The sequence below is a fragment of the Pelodiscus sinensis genome, chromosome Z (assembly GCF_052426305.1).
Source record: "Pelodiscus sinensis isolate ZL-2025 chromosome Z, ASM5242630v1, whole genome shotgun sequence".
Classification (NCBI taxonomy): domain Eukaryota; kingdom Metazoa; phylum Chordata; order Testudines; family Trionychidae; genus Pelodiscus; species Pelodiscus sinensis.
In genome coordinates this window covers 9,161,878-9,174,590 of record NC_143085.1, presented here as the reverse complement: position 1 = coordinate 9,174,590, position 12,713 = coordinate 9,161,878, and the positions used below count along the sequence as shown (strand labels likewise).

The window sequence follows — 12,713 nt, the reverse complement described above, 5'->3', positions numbered from 1 at the left end:
CACCATTTGTCCCACACAGATGCTGGCAGCCTCCATCATGGCACCATCTGCAATTGACCTCGCTGACTCCTTTTCCAGATGTGGGTTCCCTGACAGCAGCTCTTCTACCACCTAGCGGGGAGCAGGAAGCAAGTCGGACCAGAGTTAGGGGTGGCGTGGCACTGCTTGGGGGGAAGGCTTTTGGGGTGAGGTGGAAGCGAGAACGATACATTACTTTTCTGTATTCATGCAGGGTGATCTTCCCGTCGTTGTCCGAGTCGTACATGTGAAAGAGAACTAGGAAACAAGAGAGCTCAGTTATGAGTGCCAGGAGCTGACATCTCCAAATCACAATCCTGGAGCCCAGCACCCTACTACAAAGAGAGCAGTGGGAGAAGTGGTGTGTCTGTACAGCCCACCCGAAAAACTGTGAGGGAAGGGCCCTGAGCAGGGGACTTCTGGTAAGTCTCACATTTGAGTTTCTCTTTCCGAAAGTGATCCAGCTGCTCTTCATCCATATTCATCTCAATAGGCCTGAAATAGGACATGATAGTCAGGAAATCTTCGAAGTTGATCTCGTCAGTTAGCCCAACCGATGCCTGCCGTAGGTTCCTGCAGAAGCATGAGATGATGACAAGGTCAGAGAGGACAGGCATGAAGCTACTGGCAGTGATTCAGCCAGCAAGTGGCTTTCCATAGCAGAAGAGTGATTAGAAGAAGATTAGCATCTGACGAAGTGGGTCTTTGCCCACGAAAGCTTACGCTCCAACACTTCAGTTAGTCTATAAGGTGCTACATGACTCCTTGTCGCTTTTGCAGATCGAGACTAACATGGCGACCCCTCTGATACTAGAAGAAGATTAGCTCACCTTCTCCATCCATGCCACCCAGGTCAGTGCAAGCTGGTCTGGACTAGATTTCTGCACTATATTTCTAGTGCTTTGACCTGTCTAACACGAAATGTCTGTGACACCGAAGTTGATGGTTGCTTAGCCACTCATCAGACCCAACATATTCACTACATTGAACACGCTCTTGTCATGTCCTGCAGTAGAACCTCAGAGTTGCAAACACCAGTGTTACAAATGGATCAGTCAACCCCGCCCCTTATTTGGACCAGAACTTGGATAAAAACTTTGCAATCAGGCAGCAGCAGAGACGGGGGAGGAGGGGAGGATACACTACAATACAGTGTTAAATGTAAACTACTTTAAAAAAAAGGGAACATAGTTTTTTTCATCTCAATAGTGAAAGTTTCAAAGCTGCATTTGGAGGATACATTTCGGAAAGAACCATAACGTTTTGTTCAGAGTTACGAACATTTCAGAGTTATGAACTTAGGGATGTTCAATATTGGTTAACTGAATAGTGGATTAACCTCATGAATTCTTATCAGTTAGTCGACTATTCTGTAATCGCTGGGCAGCCCCTGTCTGGAGGCGGGGAGGTTGAGCTCCTGGACCCAGGGTGAGCTGGAACTGAGCCAGGCTGCCTGCCCGCCTGGCTCCTAATACACTTTAAATGCAGAGCTGCAATGGGGATAGGCTCAGGACCTGGTACAGGCTGGGTCTAAGGCTGGCTAGCCTGCTAAAAATTTACTGGCAAGGAGTGGGAGGAAATGTGTGTTCTCTGTAGCATTAACCTATACACTTTTGCTTATCGGTTAATCAGTTAATCAACTAGACTATTACATCCCTATTATAAACAACCTCCATTCCTGTGGTGTTCATAACTCTGAGGTTTTACTGGATACCCAAAAGGTGTCATGAAATATATCCTTGGGATATTAGTCACTTAGGCTGTGTCTACACTGGGCCACTTATTCCGGAAAATCAGCCACTTTTCCGGAATAAGCTGCGAGCTGTCTACACTGGCCCTTGAATTTCCGGAAAAGCAACGATGCTCTACTGTACAAAATCAGCCGCTATTCCGGAAAAACTATTCTGCTCCCGCTCGGGCATAAGTCCTTATTCCGGAACACTGTTCCGGAAAATGGCCAGTGTAGACAGCCCAGTAGTCTTTTCCGGAAAAAAGCCCCGATTGCGAAAATGGCGATCGGGGCTCTTTTCCGGAAAAGCGTGTCTACATTGGCCTCAGACGCTTTTCCGGAAAAAGGCCTTTTCCGGAAAAGCAGCCTGCCAATGTAGATGCTCCTTTTCCGGAAAAACTGAAAACAGAATAGTATTCCGTTTTAAGCAGTTCCGGAAATTCATGCCAGTGTAGACACAGCCTTACTGATCATCACTGTGCTTGGGTGTAAATATGTGCTAAAATTATGTTCTTAAAACGTGTTTGGCAAAAAATGCATAAGCCATGTCTGCCTTAGAACGGGCGTTTGCTTGTCAGGCAGAAACATTGAGGAGATGAATAAAGCTATCAAGTGAGCAAGAAGACAGTATGGGCAATTATGCTCCAGCAGGAGAGCGATGTTTTGCTTGAGTTTACTTTGCAAAGAATATATTTCAAAGAGTTACTGGACAAGAAGAATGGGGAGAGACCCATAGCTGTACATTAGAGGGCCCATAAAAGAGGCTAGGGCTCTTGTACCTCTGAGAAAAATGGGCCTATGGGATTGAAATCTCTGGGAACAAGATACAGGCGAGAAATCTCCTTAGGCAAAGACTGTAACTCACAGAAACTAAGTTTTAGAATTAGCAGCATATTTTTACTTCTGTTTGGGACTGTTTCTATCCATACTCCTTCAATCTGGTATCACTTAAACCTATTGCTTTTCTGCTTAATAAACTTGTAATTCAGTGCTGTGCTTGAAATACAGGTGTCTGCCAGTCTCTAGGTCCATTGATATACTGCCGCATATATTGACTTTGTAAAGGAGTAATAGGAGCAGAATAGTTTCTGTGATGGGGCCGGGAGAGGGCTGGCCACTACCAAGACCGACTGTTGGAGTCTGGAAAAAGGACCTGGGCAGGGGAAGCCAGGATGTGACCTGGTAGCTTGCAGGCTGGCTGATTAGTGGGATCCAGGCTTGGAATCACAGCAGCACAGCATGGGCACCCAGAGTTTCAGAGCAGGTGGTGATGCAAACCCCCAAATGTCAGATCCCTCCCAAGTTCTGACACCACCAGCATCAGCAGGCTGCTCTCAGGGCTGTCCTTAGGATTTATGGGGCCCTATACAGTCCTATTAAAGTAAATGCCTGACAGGAGTGAGGATTTTTTAAGAGATGTGATTTTATGATCTTCAGCAACACACTAATGACGTTTTTGAAGCAGATTTTAAACCAAGGTCCTGCACTAACACAGTCAAATCAGAAACTGACGGGTTATGCCTGGGGTTGGCAGATGCCTGTTACATGGCTTGGGTACCACTTGATTGGCTCTTTCATAGGTTGGATGGCCTGCTAATAGCTCTGGCTGGCTATTTCAGTTTTAAATTAACTACAGCCTCACAGGACAGGGATAGGAAGAGGCGAGTGGGTGGACATTAAGACCTGGTGATGCCCCCACACAGCTGTCTGTTCTGCCTATCTGTAAGAATGACGTCACCCTGGCTTTCCCCAGCCTGGATACTCCTGACAGGGTGACACCAATGGCTCCGAGAACTTCTCTCTCGCAGAACTCACCCCGTTTGCTGCGGCACTCTCAAATTTGCTACTCCCATACAGCAGCAGTTCGCAGCACTGGCCTGTTCGTTCGGCTCACTGGTGACCCAGCGACAGCATGAAATCCCTTCCCAAAGAACTGAGATGGAAGTGACACTCAGGTGAGGGACTGGAGCTGGCTACCAATGACGGGAAACAGAACGACACTTCTAAAAGTAAAAGCGAACTTGACACACTCGCGCCGTGTTCTCACCTCAATTGTCCTTCAGCCCATTCTTACGCTGGATTCAACACAGCCAGGCCTGCCAACAGGGGAGGCAAAGGGGGCAGCTGTCCCGAGACCCTGCGATTCAAAATGTCCTGGCTCTCCTGGCCACTGCCACCACTACTGCTGGTGGCCAGAGCCCTGGGCGGGTTGGGGGTGGGAGGGAATGACACCGTGCGGTCCAGCAGCACTAAGGACCGGCTCCCCCCAGCCACACCCCTTTTTACTAGAGCCTTGCCTCTTCCTAGAGCACAAAACTAGGCCAACGCACACCCTTTGCCCAGGGGCTTGGCAATTCTGTCGGCTCCCCTGAACTCAGTGCTAGGCTTCTTTGTCTCTTCCAGTCTCTTTTCTTTCTATTACCCAATGTCTGTTGTCTCTGTTTCAAGTGTTGGCCTGAATTCCTGCTGTTCCTCTCTGTGTTGCCACCCCCGCTAGCTGCTGATTGATAGGTCATAGAACTTCCCTTGACTTGATTCCATAATGCTTCCCTCCTGTCTGGGAGAAAACCTGTTTCTCCCCATGTCTGTTTACTGACTTTATATAAGGACATTGATAACCTGCTTTCATGTTAATACAGACATTTCACAATGGTAACGATCACCAGTGCATCCCTGGCTTTCATAAAAAACCCAACTTGGTGTATGTGTATAATGCAGGATGTATGTCTATAATACAGTGACACTGTGTACAATCGGTTGGTGTTCAGATCCCCTGCTCTTGGTCTGTGTTGTCTGGACCCTGATTGTCGCAAGCGCTACTGTAGGGCCACTCCCATAACCAGTGGTTAGAAACACTGAAAATGAAATTCCCAAGGGACTGAAACAGTTTTGAGTATCAGCTGGTGGGCTAGAACTATCCAGTCAATTATTCACGCACTAGGTTCAGATGCAGACAAATTGCCCTGCCCTTTTCAGATCCTTTGGGACTTTAACAGTGCTGTCTCAGACCCCAAACTGCACACATGTGCCTCTAAATGTTCCTTATGCATCAAGGCATGATCATTTGGGGTTTTCCCCCCCAAGACTTTATCTGGTGGGATTCTATACTCCAAACTGAGGTTGGCCAGGGCTTCAGCCAGGATGCCGTTCTTGGCTGTGTCTAGACTGGCCAGTTTTTCCGGAAAATCAGCCGCTTTTCCGGAAAAATTTGCCAGCTGTCTACACTGGCCACTTGAATTTCTGCAAAAACTGACTTCCTACTATAAGAAATCAGTGCGTCTTGCAGAAATACTATTCTGCTCCCGTTCAGGCCAGTATAGACAGCTCAGATTTGTTTTCCTCTAAAAAGCCCCGATTGCGAAAATGGTGATCGGGGCTTTTTTGCGGAAAAACGCGTCTAGATTGGCACAGACGCTTTTCTGCAAAAAGTGCTTTTGTGGAAAAGCATTTGTGCCAATCTAGACGCTCTGTTCAAAAATGCTTTTAACAGAAAACGTTTCCGTTAAAAGCATTTCCGGAAAATCATGCCAGTCTAGATGCAGCCCTTGTGTTTTCTCTCCAGTACTATTTGAGGATGTTAGAGTTTAAATGAAATGTAAAAGGTCATACACACAACCCTGCCCTCTCCCCCCACCCGATGCACACACAACCCCCTGGCCAGTGTGGCCAGAGATGCTTGTCTTACCTCTTGTCGAAAAAGGCACGAACAATTTTTGACCTAATTGGATTGAACTCCAGGTCGGGGATCCTGTCAAAACTCTCTTTGCTGTAAAGAAAACAGAGACAACACCAACATGCAGGTGAATCTGAGCAGAAAGGAAAACAGAGACAAGGCACCAGAGGCTGGGTCAGGAAAGTGAATCTGGTTCCATGAAGTGCACAAGACCATTTGGTCACAGACTACGACAAACTATCCATTTTCCAGTGCCCAAGCAACGCAGCTTCGTCAGATTCACCCCTGCCTCAGGCTCAGCTTGCTTGTGCTAATTAACCAGCAGAGCAAAGGCAGGTAGAACACCACCACACAGGTGCAACACAACTCACAAAACTGAAAGAGGACCTTGCCAATCACTGGCAGCTGTGTGCTAACGGGACAGCCAGACCTGACCGTTGCACTTAGTTGCTGTAAGATATGCGTGCAATGTACAAAAACAAAAAACAAACAAACAAAAAACACCACCCCAAAGCCTCACTGATGAAGGCTCCATTATTTTAACCCCTCTGGTAACGGAGCATTTATCCAACATGTGCCAGGCATTGCTCTCATATTCTAGCATGCCACGCAGATTAGTTATCTCATCGTGAACCTGTCCTGCAATGTGAGCAGAACGTCATCAGCAGCCAGCTGCATCAGCCTAGCAGAGCTGCAGACCCTCCCACCCTACCAGGAGTTAATACCCAGGCTACGTGTGGTCTGTTTGGGAAAGGATTGGAGGAAATAGTGTCTTTCACTGGCACTTTCACTGATGCTGCATTGCTCAGTTCTTGTTCTGTTGCCCCTTGTGCTTTGTTGCTTTCTGCATTTGGCTGCTTTTCCCCATTCACTCAGCTTTTGTTTGGCTTTATGCTAGTTCTACACACCCTGGCAACAGCATGGGTTGTACAAAGGATGTTTATCAGTACTGTGTGTTATGGAAGCAACGCTACCTCAAACCCAGCATTACTTGGTCATGCTATTTGCTTAAAGTCACAGCTCCTGCGGTCATGTGATCATGCAGGAAAGCTTTTGAAAAAGTTTCTAATCCTTACTGCAGAGCAAAGCTGGAGAGCATCATCTCAAAAAATGCGTGTACCCCAGAAAGCCAATTAAAAGAACCCAACATGTGCTTTTTCTTACACGCATGATTTTAGGGGGCCTGACTCATGACTTTTTATTGGTCCGAGCTTGGGGGAGCAATTCTGCCAACTCCACTACCTCCTTTCTGCATCTGCATGTGTGCACCAATGGCTGAAGCAGCCAAGGTATAAAACTAGAGCGTAGCAGCCTTTCCAGGAAAGTGCTGCTTCCCTTTGTGCTTGGCATTCCCCTGCAGTTGTCACCCCCTGCTTCATGGGGAGGGAGAAAAGGCTGTCCCGAAGGTGGCTCCGGTGCTCGGGTGGCAGAGAGGCGCATACACGACAGGAGTTAACAGGCCCATGCATCCGCAAGTACTTTTGCGGAAAAGCGTCCGTGCCAATCTAGATGCTCTTTTCCGCAAATGCTTTTAACGGAAAACTTTTCTGCTAAACTTTTCTGAGCGTAGGGTTGCCAGGTGTCCGGTATTCACCCAGACAGTCCGGCATTTTCACCTCCTGTCCAGTGAAAAAATTCAGAAAATAGTGGCCACCTAAAATGTCCGGTATTTTCTGGTTTTTTTCCCTGCCAGGAGGGGAAAATACTGGACACCTGGCAACCCTATGACATACTCAACAACTGGGCTCAGCCTCTGGTGCCCCTGCTTACCTGGTTCCGCAGGGAAGCTCCCGTCTGGCTCGACCAAGAAAAAAAGATGGCCACCAGCAAAAAGCCTAAAGACCTGAGGAAGGGGAAGCAATGCCTTCTCTGGGTCTTAGTGCTCAACCTCTCCTCTTCCTATCCATATTCTGACTCTGCATGCACTTAAAGGGGCCATGCTGTTTTAATGTTTTATTTATTTATTTGCTTGCTTGCTTAATAACTCTTGGGGTCCCCTTTTTTTTTCTCAACAACTTTTTCCTGCCTCCACAGATTTTTTTCCCTGGTGTTTTTTTTTTTGAGGGGGGGGGGAGGGTGTTCGGTATTTTTGGTTAAACCATCTGGCAACCCTATTTGAAGAGGAGAAATTGTGGGGGAGGGTGGAAAGTATCAGTTGTCAGAGGCTCCCCAGGGAGGTGCAAGGGAGATGTTCTTAGGAAGGATCCATAGGGAGCTGGTCCCTCATGGAAGGTGGTTAGACACCCAATAGCTAGGCAGCTGTCGCAGGATAAGTTCTCTCGGACGCGCTGTTGTTCTGCACACACGGAGGCTGTTTGTCACTGCCCCGGAGGGAACAGCACATCAGGGTCTGCGTCTCTCAGGGCTGCCGAGCTAATCACCCTTGGAGAGGGGATTGCAACCCAGGTCATGCTCACATTATTCCCCCTGGTGCCAGATGGCAGGCTAGGACCTGGGATGGGCTGCACTGGACAAGAGCCTGAAGGGCCAGAGGTGCAGGTAGACCAGGCACTCTGATTACTAACCCACCTCAGTGCTTGTTGAGGGGGTTCCTAAGCCGGACTGTGGAAGAGGCTGTAGGGGGACAGAGCCACACAGGGCATCAGCAATGACGGGTCACTTGCTCCAGGGGCACAGACTGCACCTCCCTCCAGCAGAAGAAGTCATCTGGCACAACCAAGTGACAGCAAAGCAGTGCTGGGCCTCTCAGGCAGGAGTCACCGCGTGCCAATCCGCAGCACCGTGCTCTGCTTCAGGGACACTCGTTTTAATGAGCCTGGTGCACGCCCCCCCCAGGCTAGAGCAGGGGGAGCCCCCGGAGGGTTAGATATTTGCATCGTGCAATATTTATTTTCTTGGTCATCATGGCCGCTGAGGTTTGTTTTCTATCTTGAAGACATGGGGAGAGAGTGACAGGCAAATTATGCAAAGCAGGTTTCTGTGCCTCTCTGTGGTCTGCTGCAGCACCTTCCTGACAGTCAGCTTGTACCACAGAGCGCTGCCACCTTGTCACAGCTGAGTCTCCAGCTGACTGTGCAGTGGCAGAAAGGTCAGACCTGTGGCTTCTTGCAGGTAGGGCTGACTCATCACGGCGCCCTGGAGAACGCGGGGTGGCTGGTTACTGAGAGATTGCATCAGCGCAGGAAAACATGCTATCGATTGAGCAGCTTTTACTGAGCAGGGCCAGTCTCCCGTGGAGGGAGACACAGCAGGCTCAAGGACCTGTCCCTGCAGTCAGTGCGTCTCCTGAAGAACCCGGTGGGAATCTCATGGCTAGCTGAGCAAAACTCTGGAACAAGGGAACAAAGCTGGGATATGCGATGAGGTGGGGATCTAGCTGGGACATGGGATGAGTTTCAGGCACTGGCTTTGGGGACTCCTCCACCACCTTCACCTTCATCAAAGAGTCAGGTTAGGAGTCAACCTCCCAGTTCCTAAGTGGGTAGCTTGCGATTCCCCACCAATATCCCTGCGTGTGCGCTCACCACACCCTGATGGCAGCATGTTCCTTCTGGAAGTGTCCTCCCCACTCGATACCATCTGTCTCCCACATGACACACCACTTCGTGGCACAGCGCTTAGTGGGCCAGTGTCCAGAGCAGGGAATGGGGCTGCTAGCAAACTCCTCTGCCATTTTAGAGCCCAGACGCTGAGAGCTTTGGGAATGATCTTGAACCCCTGGCCTACATCCAGCGCCTGATCTTCTCACTGCCTTGCAGCCCCCGGAGTCATTTACACCTGGGCAAATGGGGATGTGGAGCGAGACAAGCTGGATAGCAGAACCTGACACACTGTTGCCCTGGTGATAACAATTTATACCCACTTCCTTCAGGTGTAGGTGGTTCCCCCCACTGGGAGGCAGTGGGGAAGCAGGCCTTGTGTCTGGAGTGGAGAGAGGGATTCCCTTTTCTTATATCCATGTAGGGCCTCTCTGCAGAATCCATACTTCCTTATGCTCTTCCCCCATCTGGGAAGAATTTCTGAAGACTCCTTAAACTCCCTTTCTCCCACATATCACTTACAGAAGTGGCTTCTCCTCTCATCAGTCCCGCACGCGAGGGAAAAAGGCCCCGTAGGGTCTCCCCTCCAGCATTCTGCAGCCTCGTGGTCCAATGATCACACACACAAATCCCCACCTGAATTCTGCAGACCAAGTTCTCAGAGGCATGAGGAGTTCCTCTGTGCTGCTTCATTTGCAAAATAATCTCAGGTTTATGGCACCTGGAACAGTAACAATTGGCTAAAAATTGTCCGTTGTTCTAAGCCTCCTCGTCTGGCCAGGTCTTGCATTAAGAGGAGCAGTCACAGTGATCCAGGATGAATGGGGCCCTTTCAGGCTTAACAGAGTGAGACGAGTCCTTTTATGCCACTACATCTTTTCTCTTGGCTCAGCCTCGTACCCCCATCTCACTGCGTTTTGCACAGTCACTTTTTGATAAGTGGCTGTGCTGAGAGATAAACATATGGATGTGTATAAAACAAGCTTCCTCAGAAGCACCATTGCCTGCCAGAGCCACAGCTTATTAACAGGGACAGTCAAGTTATAAGCATAAAGTGTCCCCATTGGATAAGATCACTTAAGAGGAACTTTCGAAAGAAGGCGTTCTTCCTCGTGAAACGAGGTTTACCGCCATCGAAAGAAAAGCCGTGTTCTTTCGAAATAATTTCGAAAGAACGCGGCTTGAGTCTGGACGCAGGGGAAGTTTTTTCGGGAAAAGGCTACTTTTCCTGAAAAAACCCCTGAGTCTGGACACGGCCTATGTTGTGGCATCCATTCCCTTCTGAGTTAAATATGGTCTTTTCCTGCTATGACATACTACGTCCATTTTCTCTCTCCCTTTCTGTCTCTGGGCAGTTCCAAAAACCAGTCACCTGTAACGCATGGTATTGTGCGGTGCTCCGGATGGTGCTAGGTAGTTTTCTGTAATTCCAGAGGGAGAGACAGGAAGAGCACCAGTGCCCTAAAGGTTTGAGTTTATAAACAACCCAGCCAGGGCAATGAAGAAAGAATAAAGACAGAGGAAGCATCTTACCGGATTGTTGGCTGGTCCCCACTTATCTGCTTGAATCGCCGATGCAGGTGCTCAATTTGTTCCAAAGTGACTAGGAAGACAGAAAGATCATTTGTCACTAACTTCTTCTGCCTCATCTGCTTTGCCAGTAGCGGAAACTTTCCAACCAGGTGGGGTCTCAGAATAGGGCTCCTAGACCCTGCCAGACGTTCCCTGGGGGAAACAGCACTAGCATGGAGGACACTCACAGCAGGACGTTTTCACCTCCTGCAGATGCACTGAAAAGGGGCTGGGCAGATTTCCTGGATCTCATTCCTGTTACAGCTACTGACTGTTGATAATAATCATATTTTTTTGCCTTCAGAGAAAGCTCCCACAAGAGAGAATACACCTGGAACATCTCTATCACATCACACACCCAGAGCATAATGCCAGATGCCCCAGAGGGAGTGAACAGGAACAGGTAATTATCAAGTGAGCCCTTTTCTGTCATTCATTTCCATCCCCTGACAAATAGAGGCTAGGGATACCATTCCTACCTAGCCTAGCTAATAGTCATTGATGAACCTAACCTGCATGAATCTATCTAGTTCTTTCTTGCACCCTGTTAAAGTCCTGGTCTTCACAACCTCCTCTGGCAAGGAGTTCCACAGGTTGACTATATGCTGCATGGAGAAAAACTTCCTTTTGTTTGTTTTAAATTGCTACCTATTAGTTTCCATTGGTGATATTCCCTCCCTTCCCCCCAGTTCTTGTGTTTTGAGAAAAAGTAAATAACATTTACTTTCTCCATACCTGTCATGATTGTATAGACCTCTATCATATCTCTCCTTAGACTCCTCTTTTCTAAGCTGAAAAGTCCCAGTCTTTTTAATCTCTCTTTATATGGCACCCATTCCAAACCCCAATAATTTTTGTTGCCTTGTTCTGAACCTTTTCCAATGCCAATATATCTTTTCTGAGATGAGGTGAACACATCTGCATGCAGTATTCAAGGTGTGGATGTACTGTGGTTTTATACAGAGGCAATAAGATACTCTCCATCCCTTTTTAAATGATTCCCAACATTCCGTTTGCTTTTTTGACTGCTGCTGCACGCCCAGTGGGTATTTTCAGAACATCTCCATTCCCCATTCCTTCCCTGCTCCCCTCTGCTGCACGCACTCCTAGCAAGGGTCATATTTTTGGTGCTGCAAAGAAAGCCCCATGCTGTGTTCACAGGAAGGTGTGTTAATCTAGCGTTTGCATCTAGGGGAATCGCAGACGGTCAGTCCAGTAGAAAGCCTGTCAGGTGAAAATCTTACTCCAGAGGAAAGCACAGCTAGTGCATCTCCACCAGTAAAAGTGAAAATCTCTTTGTGCATCCAGGTTCATGAGTGGCACCTATAGAATAATCATAGAATCATAGGACTGGAAGGGACCTCAAGAGGTCATCGAGTCCAGCCCCCCGCCCTCAAGGCAGGACCAAGCTCCGTCTACACCATCCCTGACAGATGTCTAGCTAACCTGTTCTTAAATATCTCCAGAGAGGGAGATTCCACCACCTCCCTTGGCAATTTATTCCAATATTTGACCACCCTGACAGTTAGGAATTTTTTCCTAATGTCCAATCTAAACCTCCCCTGCTGCACTTTAAGCCCATTACTCCTTGTCCTGTCCTCAGAAACCAAGAGGAACAAATTTTCTCCTTCCTCCTTGTGACACCCTTTTAGATATTTGAAAACCGCTATCATGTCCCCCCTTAATCTTCCTTTTTCCAAACTAAACAAGCCCAGTTCATGAAGCCTGGCTTCATAGGTCATGTTCTCTAAACCTTTAATCATTCTTGTCGCTCTTCTCTGTACCCTTTCCAATTTCTCCACATCTTTCTTGAAATGTGGTGCCCAGAACTGGACACAGTACTCCAGCTGAGGCCTAACTAGTGCAGAGTAGAGCGGCAGAATGACTTCACGAGTTTTGCTTACAACACACCTGTTGATACAACCTAGAATCATATTTGCTTTTTTTGCAACAGCATCACACTGTTGACTCATATTCAACTTGTGGACCTAATGTAGAGAGTGTAATTGTAACTGTGCCAGGCCCAGGATATGAGAGAGATGAAGTGAGGAGAGACAATAGATGGAAAAAAATGGATACAGACACCTTGGCCTGCTCTGCACCTAAAATTTAGGTTGACTCTGCTACATCACACAGGAACTCAAAAACTCCATGCCCCTGAGGCTACGTCTACACTGTGACCTTTTTGCAGAAGAGGTTTTTGCACAAAAATAAGCAGTGT

General features: G+C 48.0%; 1 protein-coding gene across 2 annotated transcripts in view; it reads right to left on the bottom strand.

Annotated features, from left to right (window-relative positions):
- The window catches only part of TESC (tescalcin), a 39,895-nt gene that overhangs the window by 9,009 nt on the left and 18,173 nt on the right, over positions 1-12,713 (bottom strand). The window contains exons 2-6 of one of the 2 annotated variants that reach the window (XM_075898176.2): positions 10,454-10,523; positions 5,433-5,513; positions 452-513; positions 215-276; positions 4-111 (exon numbers count right to left, since the gene is read on the bottom strand). In XM_075898176.2, the coding sequence (XP_075754291.1) occupies positions 4-111; positions 215-276; positions 452-513; positions 5,433-5,513; positions 10,454-10,523 (383 nt within the window). Of the gene's footprint in view, positions 1-3; positions 112-214; positions 277-451; positions 592-5,432; positions 5,514-10,453; positions 10,524-12,713 lie in introns of both variants that reach the window. The other variant, XM_006128313.5, reaches the window with a different exon arrangement.